The sequence below is a fragment of the Brachyistius frenatus genome, unplaced genomic scaffold (genome assembly GCF_029030835.1).
Source record: "Brachyistius frenatus isolate BFR_SWC_R1_liver_20210118 unplaced genomic scaffold, ASM2903083v1 Contig_92, whole genome shotgun sequence".
Classification (NCBI taxonomy): Eukaryota; Metazoa; Chordata; class Actinopteri; family Embiotocidae; genus Brachyistius; species Brachyistius frenatus.
The window spans coordinates 1,420,342-1,432,500 of NW_027210691.1; the positions used below are offsets into that span (position 1 = coordinate 1,420,342).

Consider the following 12,159-nt stretch of genomic DNA (forward strand, 5'->3'; position numbering starts at 1 on the left):
CTCAGCTTGTTGACGTGTTCTTCGGTTGTTGACGTGTTCTCCGGGTGTTGATGTGTTCTCAGGTTGTTGACGTGTTCTCAGGTTGTTGACGTGTTCTCAGGTTGTTGACGTGTTCTCCGGTTGTTGACGTGTTCTCAGGTTGTTTTTGTGTTCTCAGCTTGTTGACGTGTTCTCAGCTTGTTGACGTGTTCTCAGCTTGTTGACGTGTTCTTCGGTTGTTGACGTGTTCTCCGGGTGTTGATGTGTTCTCCGGGTGTTGATGTGTTCTCAGGTTGTTGATGTGTTCTCCGGGTGTTGACGTGTTCTCAGGTTGTTGACGTGTTCTCCGGTTGTTTTTGTGTTCTCAGCTTGTTGACGTGTTCTCAGCTTGTTGACGTGTTCTCAGCTTGTTGACGTGTTCTTCGGTTGTTGACGTGTTCTCCGGGTGTTGATGTGTTCTCCGGGTGTTGATGTGTTCTCAGGTTGTTGATGTGTTCTCCGGGTGTTGACGTGTTGTCAGGTTGTTGACGTGTTGTCAGGTTGTTGACGTGTTCTCCGGTTGTTGACGTGTTCTCAGCTTGTTGACGTGTTCTCAGCTTGTTGACGTGTTCTCCGGGTGTTGACGTGTTCTCAGCTTGTTGACGTGTTCTCAGCTTGTTGACGTGTTCTCAGCTTGTTGACGTGTTCTCAGTTTGTTGACTCTTTTTATTGATCCCTAACCCTGTTCATAGTTTCCTGCTGAATTTGCTGCCGTTTCATAACGTTTGTTGACGCCCTGCTGAAGCTTCCTGTTTCTGGACGGCGTTTCAGGCGTGTCCTCACGTCTCCGCTGACAAACGTGTCCTCTGGTTCCTCAGACCGGGTCATCAGTCTGCAGCTCTTCAGGGTGAGTCGACTCCAGTTTCTATTTTACGCAACAAGGTGATTCACAGTCAAACATTCAGGATCAATCATGTTACAGACAAATATTATTTCATTTCATTTAAACAACATTTGTGTTGTTCTGTTTAAACTGTTGAAATGTCTGAGAGGCTGTAAAACACATTTTTAAAGTAGAACTTAAATAATCAATCAATCAATTTGATCATCAGAAACAGGAAATGTAACGATTAACGATAAGTTTTAATGTCAGATTGTGTTTGTTTTATTGAAACTGAATATTTTTATATAAAACACAGAACTGAAACTATTTTCTCATGTTTTAGGGTCGATATAAATATTGATCTCAATTAGGAAAACAAATCTTTTGTCTGACTTTAAAGCTGCTGGAGCTCATGTTTGAATCAACTCATCGCAGCGTTTTAGCTCCTTTTAGCGCAAAGTTTCTGAACCTGCTGATTTTCCTCTTAATCACACGTTAACCGTGAATATTTTTGGTTTCTGTTGGGCCTTGAGATACTTATAGAAAACAAAAGTAAATGTATTGAGGAGTTTGTATCAGATTATTCTTCCTGTTTAACATGAACCAAATATGTTACATGTTAATCTTTTAATTCATGAATGAAATTACATTGATCACATGTTGTTTATTGATTTGAAGATAAAAAAAAACATGAGACTGACGTCTCTGTGGGCGGAACGTGTTTTAAAGGCAGACGACCTGTTTGATGTTCATTCAGTCTGTTTGATTGTTTGTTTATTTGACATAAACATTGTTATACACATAAACAAACAACAGACCATAAAACAACGTGACATCATCATGTTAATCACCGACTGTACAAACAGCACTTTGACAACGCAGACTAACTTTTTTGTGGCGGACAGATGTGTGTGTCGAGGTGTCTGCGATGTGTCGCCATGTCTCTGGTTCCCATGGCGATCATCTGCACGCTGTGCAACATCCTGCTGCTGTTTCCTGAGTTGAAGACCCACTACCTGTTGGAAGGTCATGTGACCAGAGAGGCCACCTGGGCCACAGGCATGTGGGGCTCCGGCTTCCTGGTACATACGTGTGTGTGTGTGTGTGTGTGTGTGTGTGTGTGTGTGTGTGTCTACATGGAAGTAGCATGTTACCGTGTCACACTGAGCGTGACTCGTCCTCATGTGCTTGTGTGTATTTCAGTGTTTCACACGTGTGCAGGTTTATTTTTTCTCCTCTGAAGATGAATCACGTTTCATCATCAGCGTTCAGACTTCCTGTTGACGAGCAGAAACCGTGTTCACGCTAATGTTCGTCTCATCTCAGGTTCTGCTGGGAGCTCGAGCTTTTCTCCAGAGCAGCAGAACCAGCGGCTGCTGGGCCTTCAGGAGTCAGGTGAGCTGGTGTCTCTGTGTCTCCAGATGTTGAGTCAGGTGTTCCAGGTGTCTCTGTGTGTCTCCAGATGTTGAGTCAGGTGTTCCAGGTGTCTCTGTGTCTCCAGATGTTGAGTGAGGTGTTCCAGGTGTCTCTGTGTGTCTCCAGATGTTGAGTCAGGTGTTCCAGGTGTCTCTGTGTCTCCAGATGTTGAGTGAGGTGTTCCAGGTGTCTCTGTGTGTCTCCAGATGTTGAGTCAGGTGTTCCAGGTGTCTCTGTGTCTCCAGATGTTGAGTGAGGTGTTTCAGATGTCTCTGTGTGTCTCCAGATGTTGAGTCAGGTGTTCCAGGTGTCTCTGTGTGTCTCCAGATGTTGAGTCAGGTGTTCCAGGTGTCTCTGTGTGTCTCCAGATGTTGAGTCAGGTGTTCCAGATGTCTCTGTGTGTCTCCAGATGTTGAGTCAGGTGTTCCAGATGTCTCTGTGTGTCTCCAGATGTTGAGTCAGGTGTTCCAGGTGTCTCTGTGTCTCCAGATGTTGAGTCAGGTGTTCCAGGTGTCTCTGTGTGTCTCCAGATGTTGAATCAGGTGTTCCAGGTGTCTCTGTGTGTCTCCAGATGTTGAGTGAGGTGTTCCAGATGTCTCTGTGTGTCTCCAGATGTTGTGTCAGGTGCTGTACTCCTCTGTGTGTCTCCTGGCTGCTGGCAGCTGCTGTCTCGTTAGTGCCACCGGTCTGTCTCAGGGTCCTCTCTGTCTCTACAACACGTCCTCTGGTCCAACCTGGGGGGTTCCACTGCAGCCCCTCCCAGACCGGTGAGACACACACACACACGCACACACATGCGCACGCACACGCACACACACACACACACGCACACACACGCACACACACACACACGCACGCACGCACACACACACACACGCACACACACGCACACACGCACACACATGCGCACACACACACACACACACACACACGCACACACACGCACACACACACGCGCACACACACGCACACACACACACACACACACACACACACACACACACACACACACACACACGCACACACACACACACACACACGCGCACACACGCACGCGCAAACACACACACACACACAAATCCAGTTGTCCTTTGACCCTCTGTTGTCTCCTCCCGTATCTCTGTGTCTCATCCTGTCCCTCGGTGTCCTCAGTCACTCAGGGTACCTGTACAACAGGACTCTGTGGACGGAGGTGTGTCTCCAGCCCAGGTCCGTGGTCCAGTGGAATATGGTTCTGTTCGGGGTGATGGGCGGCGCCAGCGGGCTGCAGACTGTCCTCTGTGGAGCCAACGTCTTCAACTCGCTGCTGGGACTCGTCCTGGGACGGGGACTTTGCCACAACAAGGTGGGTGTGTCCTCCTGTGTTTGTAAATGTCCTCACGTCTTCAGAGGAGGAGTTTACAGGTGTGTGTGTGTGTGTGTGTGTGTGTGTGTGTGTGTGTGTGTGTGTGTGTGTGTGTGTGTGTGTGTGTGTGTGTGTGTGTGTGTGTGTGTGTGTGTTTTGCAGGTCAGTCCCGTCTGACGCCTCCTGGTGGATCCAGATGGAAACATGGATTTTTATTGAAAAAGCACTGCTGCACTTTAATCAATAACATTAAGATCAATAACTCGTTTAATGTTGTTGTTATTAGACGAATAAAGTAAAATGTCACTTATTTATTTTAATTCAGGCAACAATTATCGATAATTATTTAAAGACTCAATTAAAATCTGCTCGTTGATTATTAATCAATAATTTAACAGATTTATTGTTAAAGATTAACTAATTTGTTATTAGTTTATAATCTAGTCTAATTTATTAATTTATTAAAGATTTATTATGTATTGTTTTGTGAATATTTCTGTTCCTTTATCTTTTAATGGGAGGTTGATTCTGTTTTTTGGTTCACACTGACCCGGATCACACTGACCCGGATCACACTGACCCGGATCACACTGACCCGGTTCACACTGACCCGGATCACACTAACCCGGATCACACTGACCCGGATCAGTCAGATGTTCCTACTTTTATTTATTCGTCTGTTTGTACAATAAAGTTATAGTTTCATAACTAAAAAAAATGTCAGTTCTGTTGTTCTTCTGACGAGCTTCAAGACTGACTGATACATAGCTGGACGTCTCATAGCTGGACGTCTCACAGCTGGACGTCTCACAGCTGGATGTCTCACAGCTGGACGTCTCATTAAACACAGATCAATCTTCTTAAATAGAAAGATTTATTTAAAATCCTGTAAAATTAATACAAGAGTTCAAAACCAGGAGACAGAGGGGGACCAGGAGACAGAGGAGGACCAAGAGACAGGGGGACCAGGAAGACCAGGAGACAGAGGAGGACCAGGAGGACCAGGAGACAGAGGAGGACCAAGAGACAGGAGGACCAAGAGACAGGAGGACCAGGAGGACCAGGAGACAGAGATGTGATGATAAAATGTGAAAATGAGTCTTTTGGTCTGTTTGGTCATCGTTGAGACTGAAAGTAATTTGTGTCCCCAGAAGGCGTTTAAGTCAAACTGCAGCTGTCTTTGGGAGTGTGTCTGAAGACCGGCTGGGTGGGCGGAGTCACACTGGATGGGTGGAGTCACACTGAGTGGGTGGAGTCACACTGGGTGGGTGAAGTTCCACTGAGTAGATAAATCCAAACAGTTCGAGTCGTTTCAGATTTTAGGTGTGTTTGTTTTGGACTGCAGCGCCTCCTGGTCTGGAGATGATGGATGATGGAGGTGTTTTGGGGATCAGTCCGGGTACACTTGCTGTCTCAGTGCAGCACCTCCCTGTGGGCGGACCCGGAGCGGGTGGGGTAGATGTGGAGCTGCGGGAGGTCGATGCCATCGTTGTGCAGATCTTCCTGCTTCTGTAAACCGTGAAGCTTCAGCAGGAGCTCGCCGATGAACGTCTGAGGAGAAGACAAGACGGTTAACGTGAGAGCGCCTCCTGCAGGCTGCAGAGACCACTGCGTCGCAGTCTTGACAACTCAACTTCCTGAAGTCTCTGGTTGCCTAGCAACTGGTACAAGGTGCTAGTAAAACTACAGTTTTACATGTTAATAAGTGATCTGTAGTTCTCTGAGGTCACCGTGTTTACAGTCTTTAAGCTAAGCGAAGCTATCGGTGTGATGTCAGCAGGTCGGTGTGATGTCAGCAGGTCGGTGTGATGTCAGCAGGTCGCTGTGATGTCAGCAGGTCGGTGTGATGTCAGCAGGTCGGTGTGATGTCAGCAGGTCGGTGTGATGTCAGCAGGTCGGTGTGATGTCAGCAGGTCGCTGTGATGTCAGCAGGTCGCTGTGATGTCAGCAGGTCGTTCATATGTCTGTGATTCTCACCTCTGTACTGCTGTGAGACGACTGAAGGATGTCCTGTAAACACAGAGGACAGCAGGACGTGAGACACACCGAGGAGGACAAAGTCAGACAGACAGGCAGTTACAGACAATTAGAGAGGTGTTACACACAGACAGACAGACAGACAGACAGACAGGTGTTTCCCCTCCCTACCACAGACGGAATGATAAACTGTCACCTGCAGTCTCTGCGTTCTCTCCTCGTCCGTCTTCAGGTCCAACAGCTCGTCGATATTCACCTCCTCCGGCATCTCGTCCTCCTGAGGAGCACAGACAGTCTGTAACAGGTCTGTAACCGTCTGTCTGTAACCGGTCTGTAACCGTCTGTCTGTAACCGTCTGTCTATAACAGGTCTGTAACTGTCTGTCTGTAACCGTCTGTCTATAACAGGTCTGTAACTGTCTGTCTGTAACCGTCTGTCTATAACAGGTCTGTAACTGTCTGTCTGTAACTGTCTGTCTGTAACCATCTGTCTGTAACTGTCTGTAACCGTCTGTCTGTAACTGTTTGTCTGTAACTGTCTGTCTGTAACTGTCTGTAACCGTCTGTCTGTAACTGTCTGTCTGTAACAGTCTGTCTGTAACTGTCTGTCTGTAACCGTCTGTCTGTAACTGTCTGTAACCGTCTGTCTGTTACTGTCTGTCTGTAACTGTCTGTCTGTAACCGTCTGTCTGTAACTGTCTGTCTGTAACTGTCTGTCTGTAACCGTCTGTCTGTAACTGTCTGTAACCGTCTGTCTGTAACCGTCTGTCTGTAACTGTCTGTAACTGTCTGTAACCGTCTGTCTGTAACCGTTTGTCTGTAACCGTCTGTCTGTAACTGTCTGTAACCGTCTGTCTGTAACCGTCTGTCTGTAACTGTCTGTCTGTAACCGTCTGTCTGTAACAGGTCTGTAACTGTCTGTCTGTAACTGTCTGTCTGTAACCATCTGTCTGTAACTGTCTGTAACCGTCTGTCTGTAACTGTTTGTCTGTAACTGTCTGTCTGTAACTGTCTGTAACCGTCTGTCTGTAACTGTCTGTCTGTAACAGTCTGTCTGTAACTGTCTGTCTGTAACCGTCTGTCTGTAACTGTCTGTAACCGTCTGTCTGTTACTGTCTGTCTGTAACTGTCTGTCTGTAACCGTCTGTCTGTAACTGTCTGTCTGTAACTGTCTGTCTGTAACCGTCTGTCTGTAACTGTCTGTAACCGTCTGTCTGTAACCGTCTGTCTGTAACTGTCTGTAACTGTCTGTAACCGTCTGTCTGTAACCGTTTGTCTGTAACCGTCTGTCTGTAACTGTCTGTAACCGTCTGTCTGTAACCGTCTGTCTGTAACTGTCTGTCTGTAACCGTCTGTCTGTAACAGGTCTGTAACTGTCTGTCTGTAACCGTCTGTCTGTAACCGTCTGTCTGTAACCGTCTGTCTGTAACTGTCTGTCTGTAACCGTCTGTCTGTAACCGTCTGTCTGTAACCGTCTGTCTGTAACCGTCTGTCTGTAACTGTCTGTCTGTAACTGTCTGTCTGTAACTGTCTGTCTGTAACCGTCTGTCTGTAACAGGTCTGTAACTGTCTGTCTGTAACTGTCTGTCTGTAACCGTCTGTCTGTAACTGTCTGTCTGAAACCGTCTGTCTGTAACCGTCTGTCTGTAACTGTCTGTCTGAAACCGTCTGTCTGTAACCGTCTGTCTGTAACCGTCTGTCTGTAACTGTCTGTCTGTAACCTTCTGTCTGTAACCGTCTGTCTGAAACCGTCTGTCTGTAACCGTCTGTCTGTAACAGGTCTGTCTGTAACAGGTCTGTCTCTCCTTCACAAACACAAACAATGAAACATGTGAAAACAGTTAAATCAGCAGAGGATGTGACAACATGAGTCAGCACCGACACAAACCTTCAACCAATCAGAGACAGGCTGTCTGATGTGGAGGTTAAAGGTCACAGAGACCTTTATTCAACTTTAAATGGCAGGGACACACACACACACACACACACACACACACACACACACACACACACACACACACACACACACACACACACACACACACACACACACACACACACACACACACACACACACACACACACACACACGCACACACACACACACACACACTCACACACACACACATATATATATATATATACACACACACACACACACACACACATATATATATACACACACTACACACACACACACACTACACACATATATACACATACAGACACACACTACACACATATACACACACTACACACATATACACACACACACACATATATATACACACACACACTACAACTAAAATAGCTTTTGATCCAACCAGACAGACTCTGGAGCTGCAGGGTTCTGGTCTGAGGTTCTGACCCTCCAACAGTTAATTGTCTCTGCTGCAGATGTTCTCCACTTGTTTCTGGTTCTGTTAACAGATGTTCTCCACCTCCCCCTCCTGCCCCCCCTCGTCCACACACACACACACACACACTGACCACCCCCCATCTGCTTTTTGCAGACCAGCTGTGAGGGTTTGACTAATGAGCCTGAACCTCCAGGGAGGGTGGAGTTATTGAAGTGTCAGACAAAGAATCACGTTAATGTGAGCGCACGCACACACACACACACACACACACACACACACACACACACACACACACACACACACACACACACACACACACACACACACACACACACACACCAACCCCCAACAACAGCTGATGGTCAAAACATGACGGAAGTTCCTGTGTGTGGCCAGATGGGGTCTCTGACAGGAAATGATCCAAAGGGATCTGATTTACACACACACGGTAACACACACGGTAACACACACGGTAACACACACACACATACACACACGGTAACACACACACACGGTAACACACACGGTAACACACACACACACATACACACACGGTAACACACACACACGGTAACACACACACATGGTAACACACACACACACACACACACACATACACACACACATGGTAACACACATACACACACGGTAACACACACACACACACACAGAGACACACACCGTAACACACACACACACACACACACACACACACACACACACACACACACACACACACACACACACACACACACACACACACACGAACAAGGTTCATGATGGAGGGGCGGAGTTTAAAGTCACCTGATGACTCACTTCACCACCACCGGCTCTGATTTTGATATTTCAGTATTAATTAGAATTCTACTGGTTTCAATGCTTTGACTGGTTCTTGTGGTTCTACTGGTTCTTGTGGTTCTACTGGTTCTCGTGGTTCTACTAGTTCTTGTGAGTGTACTGGTTCTTGTGAGTCTACTGGTTCTTGTGGTTCTACTGGTTCTTGTGGTTCTACTGGTTCTTGTGAGTCTACTGGTTCTTGTGGTTCTACTGGTTCTCGTGGTTCTACTAGTTCTTGTGAGTGTACTGGTTCTTGTGAGTCTACTGGTTCTTGTGGTTCTACTGGTTCTTGTGAGTCTACTGGTTCTTGTGAGTCTACTGGTTCTTGTGGTTCTACTGGTTCTTGTGGTTCTACTGGTTCTTGTGAGTCTACTGGTCTGTCTGTGAAACAAACAGTGATTCTCTGCCCTGAAATGTGACACAGAAACAATGATTCTCCTCATTAATGCAATCAGAGACACACGGTTGAAGACTGAACACACACACACACACACACACACACACACACACACACACACACACACACACACACACACACACACACACACACACACACTCACTCACTCACTCACACACACACACACACACACACACACACACACACACACACACACACACACACACACACACACACACACACAGTGTGACAGCGTTCAGAGCCTGCAGCAGTGTTGGTGCTGTCAGCTCTTGTTTGGTTTTCAGGCTGCAGATTCCAGTTTGACCTTTATTTCACAGCGTTTCTGTTTCTACTGAACCTGCAGCTCAGGTCAACTGGGAACAGTCTGACCAATGAAACACCCAGAAAAGATCCAGTAAAGATCCAGTAAAGAACCCAGTAAAGATCCTCCTGATTTCCTGATGTCATGTTTTACATATTTACTGATGTGTCATATTTCATATATTTGTTTCACATGTTTCCTGATGTATTTCACATATTTCCTGTCATGTTTCACATGTTTCCCAATGTGTCGTGTTTCACATGTTTCCTGTCATGTTTTACATGTTTCCTGTCATGTTTCACATGTTTCCCAATGTGTCGTGTTTCACATGTTTCCTGTCATGTTTTACATGTTTCCTGTCATGTTTCACATGTTTCCCAATGTGTCGTGTTTCACATGTTTCCTGTCATGTTTTACATGTTTCCTGTCATGTTTCACATGTTTCCCAATGTGTCGTGTTTCACATGTTTCCTGTCATGTTTCACATGTTTCCGGTTGTGTTTCACATGTTTCCTGTCATGTTTCACATGTTTCCTGTCATGTTTTACATGTTTCCCGATGTGTCGTGTTTCACATGTTTCCGGTCGTGTTTCACATGTTTCCTGTCATGTTTCACATGTTTCCTGTCATGTTTTACATGTTTCCCGATGTGTCGTGTTTCACATGTTTCCGGTCGTATTTTACATGTTTCCTAAAAAACATCTCATCAATCAATCGAGGAACTCTGTGTGACTCATCATTAGTATTTCACTATTTGTAGTCCAGTGTTGATAAGTACCTGTACTTTGTCCTGGGATCAGTAGTACTGCAGTACTGCTCTCCTCATGTCATTCACAGGTACTGTAAATGCAGCAGTATTTTAAATAGTATGTTTAGAGTTTTGTACTGTAGTATTATTTGTAGTAGTACTCACCCGGCCCGTGTACAGCTGCTCCAGCCCGCAGTCGATCCACTTCTCCACGTCCAGCCGCCGCTGCAGCTCCCGGCGGTTGTATTTGACGGTGACCCGGGCCTGCCGCCGCTGCACGCTCTGACCCGGGTCCCGCCCGCCGCCGGCACGGCTCGGTGACTGATTACTGCATACCTTGTTCACCCGCCTCCCCACCCGGTTAGCTGCCATCAGGACCGCTGGAGACCCGGACCGGACAGTCCGCCTCCGGAACCACAGAAGTCAACAGACTAAAACAAAAAACAAAACAAAAAAACTGAAATATAATACAAATTAATTTCAGAGTTATTAATTAAAATATCAGACAAAGATCAAAGTCATGTTGAGATTTAAATTCAGACTGTCTGAAATGAAAAATAATCCAGTGATCAAAAGTCTGGAAACAGAACAGGAGAAACACCGGGGCGCGTCGGGGCAGCGCGTGCAGACTGACAGCACCGGGGCAGGGCGGGGACGGCTGCCGGTGCTGCGTTCATGTGCTGTGGGAATCCTGCCGTGTGGAATTTGAACAGATAAATATTGACATCAAACAGTGACCTCTGAAAGAGGAAGGCTGGAGATTTAAACTTCTTCAGCTGCAAAACCAGCCGACACGTCATCAGCTCATTGCCATGACAACAGAATCATTGATCTCAATCAATAAATCCGTTCGTGCATCCCAATGATTTATGAGAGGGGTTTTAAACTCACTGAGTTATATACTGAAACAGGAAACAGACACTGAACCTGTTTATCAGGATCCATCTAACCTGACGGACACATTTACTAGGAGACAGTAAACGCAGCACAACAGGAGTCTGCTGGGTCCTACTGCCCCGGGTTACAGGGCAGCAGCGCCACCTGATGGAGAATGAAGGAGCGGCAGGACGTGAGAGAAATACATGTTTGTTTACAGTTTGTTTCCTGTAAACAAACAGATGTTGGTGTCCAAAAACTTTTGCACACTCGTCATCAGATGATGTCATGGGAGACAGAAAGAACATTATTATTATGACGTAATGAAGGCCATGAACGTGGCAGAAAGTTCCAGAAACACAAACGATGATTGAACGAAGTAAAAAAAAATAAAAATGGTTACGTATTTATTAAGATGTTTATTAACATATTTATTAACGTGTTTATAAATGTGTTAGTTTACATGTCTTTTACATGTTTACTTGTATATGTTTATGAAGGCTTTATTTTCCTGGAGCAGCTGCTGAACACACACACACACACACACACACACACACACACACACACACACACACACACGAATTCAGATTATTGATCAGCATCACTTTCAGCTCGAAACGTCACAATTTCATATGAAACGTTTTCATTTGTTTTATTTTGAAAGAACCAAACTGTTTCCTGTTTGAAAACAAAACAAATTAAAGACAAAAAGAGGATCAATAAACAAATCCATCTGAAGTCATTCATTGATTATTGAACACAGTTTTGACAATGATCGTTTGTTGGTTTGGGTGTGTGTGTGTGTGTGTGTGTGTGGGGGGGGGGGGGGGGGGGGGGGGGACGCGAAATTAGGTGGGCGTGGCTTCAGTGACCTCACCTGTCGCGCAGGTAAAGTATCTGCGACAACAAAAGGCGAACAAAGACGGAAGTGCTTGTTTTCTGCTGGTGGACTGAAACTCGGAGACTGTTAGAACCGGACTCTGTTAGAACCGGACTCTGTTAGAACCAGAAAAAACACCCGCGGACAGATGAGGATGATCG

The 12,159-nt window shown here is 45.9% G+C and overlaps 3 protein-coding genes across 3 annotated transcripts in view; 2 read left to right on the forward strand and 1 right to left on the reverse strand.

The window, feature by feature from the left end:
* Positions 1-1,597: 1,597 nt before the first annotated feature.
* On the forward strand, positions 1,598-3,968 carry LOC138627893 (transmembrane 4 L6 family member 1). The gene is made up of 5 exons (XM_069710540.1): positions 1,598-1,923; positions 2,168-2,236; positions 2,870-3,024; positions 3,410-3,602; positions 3,765-3,968. Exons 1-5 carry the CDS (start codon positions 1,747-1,749, stop codon positions 3,777-3,779), a joined length of 609 nt encoding a protein of 202 aa, XP_069566641.1. The 5' UTR covers positions 1,598-1,746; the 3' UTR covers positions 3,780-3,968.
* A 298-nt stretch (positions 3,969-4,266) lies between these two features.
* On the reverse strand, positions 4,267-10,849 carry LOC138627843 (protein phosphatase 1 regulatory subunit 14A-like). The gene is made up of 4 exons (XM_069710464.1): positions 10,408-10,849; positions 5,776-5,856; positions 5,580-5,612; positions 4,267-5,153 (listed from the first exon to the last, which is right to left on the reverse strand). The coding sequence occupies exons 1-4, from the start codon at positions 10,612-10,614 to the stop codon at positions 5,016-5,018; spliced, it is 459 nt and encodes a 152-aa protein (XP_069566565.1). The 5' UTR covers positions 10,615-10,849; the 3' UTR covers positions 4,267-5,015.
* spint2 (serine peptidase inhibitor, Kunitz type, 2) overlaps positions 5,801-12,159 on the forward strand; it is a 15,005-nt gene continuing 8,646 nt past the window's right edge. Inside the window, exons 1-2 of the mRNA XM_069710463.1 lie at positions 5,801-5,887; positions 11,971-12,159. The exon at positions 11,971-12,159 is cut by the window's right edge and continues 393 nt beyond it. Of these exons, the coding sequence (XP_069566564.1) occupies positions 12,147-12,159 (13 nt within the window). The 5' untranslated portion in view covers positions 5,801-5,887; positions 11,971-12,146. The remainder of the gene's footprint in view (positions 5,888-11,970) is intronic.

Bases quoted from the DNA above. Each gene is read 5' to 3' on its own strand.
- LOC138627893 (XM_069710540.1), top strand. From the start codon at position 1,747: ATGTGTGTGTCGAGGTGTCTGCGATGTGTCGCCATGTCTCTGGTTCCC. The intron at 1,924-2,167 runs GTACATACGTGT...GTCTCATCTCAG, and splicing joins TGTGGGGCTCCGGCTTCCTG to GTTCTGCTGGGAGCTCGAGC. The intron at 3,025-3,409 runs GTGAGACACACA...CGGTGTCCTCAG, and splicing joins CTGCAGCCCCTCCCAGACCG to TCACTCAGGGTACCTGTACA.
- LOC138627843 (XM_069710464.1), bottom strand. From the start codon at position 10,614: ATGGCAGCTAACCGGGTGGGGAGGCGGGTGAACAAGGTATGCAGTAAT. The intron at 5,857-10,407 runs GTGAGTACTACT...TGTGCTCCTCAG, and splicing joins AGCAGCTGTACACGGGCCGG to GAGGACGAGATGCCGGAGGA. The intron at 5,613-5,775 runs GTGACAGTTTAT...CTGTGTTTACAG, and splicing joins AGAGAACGCAGAGACTGCAG to GACATCCTTCAGTCGTCTCA.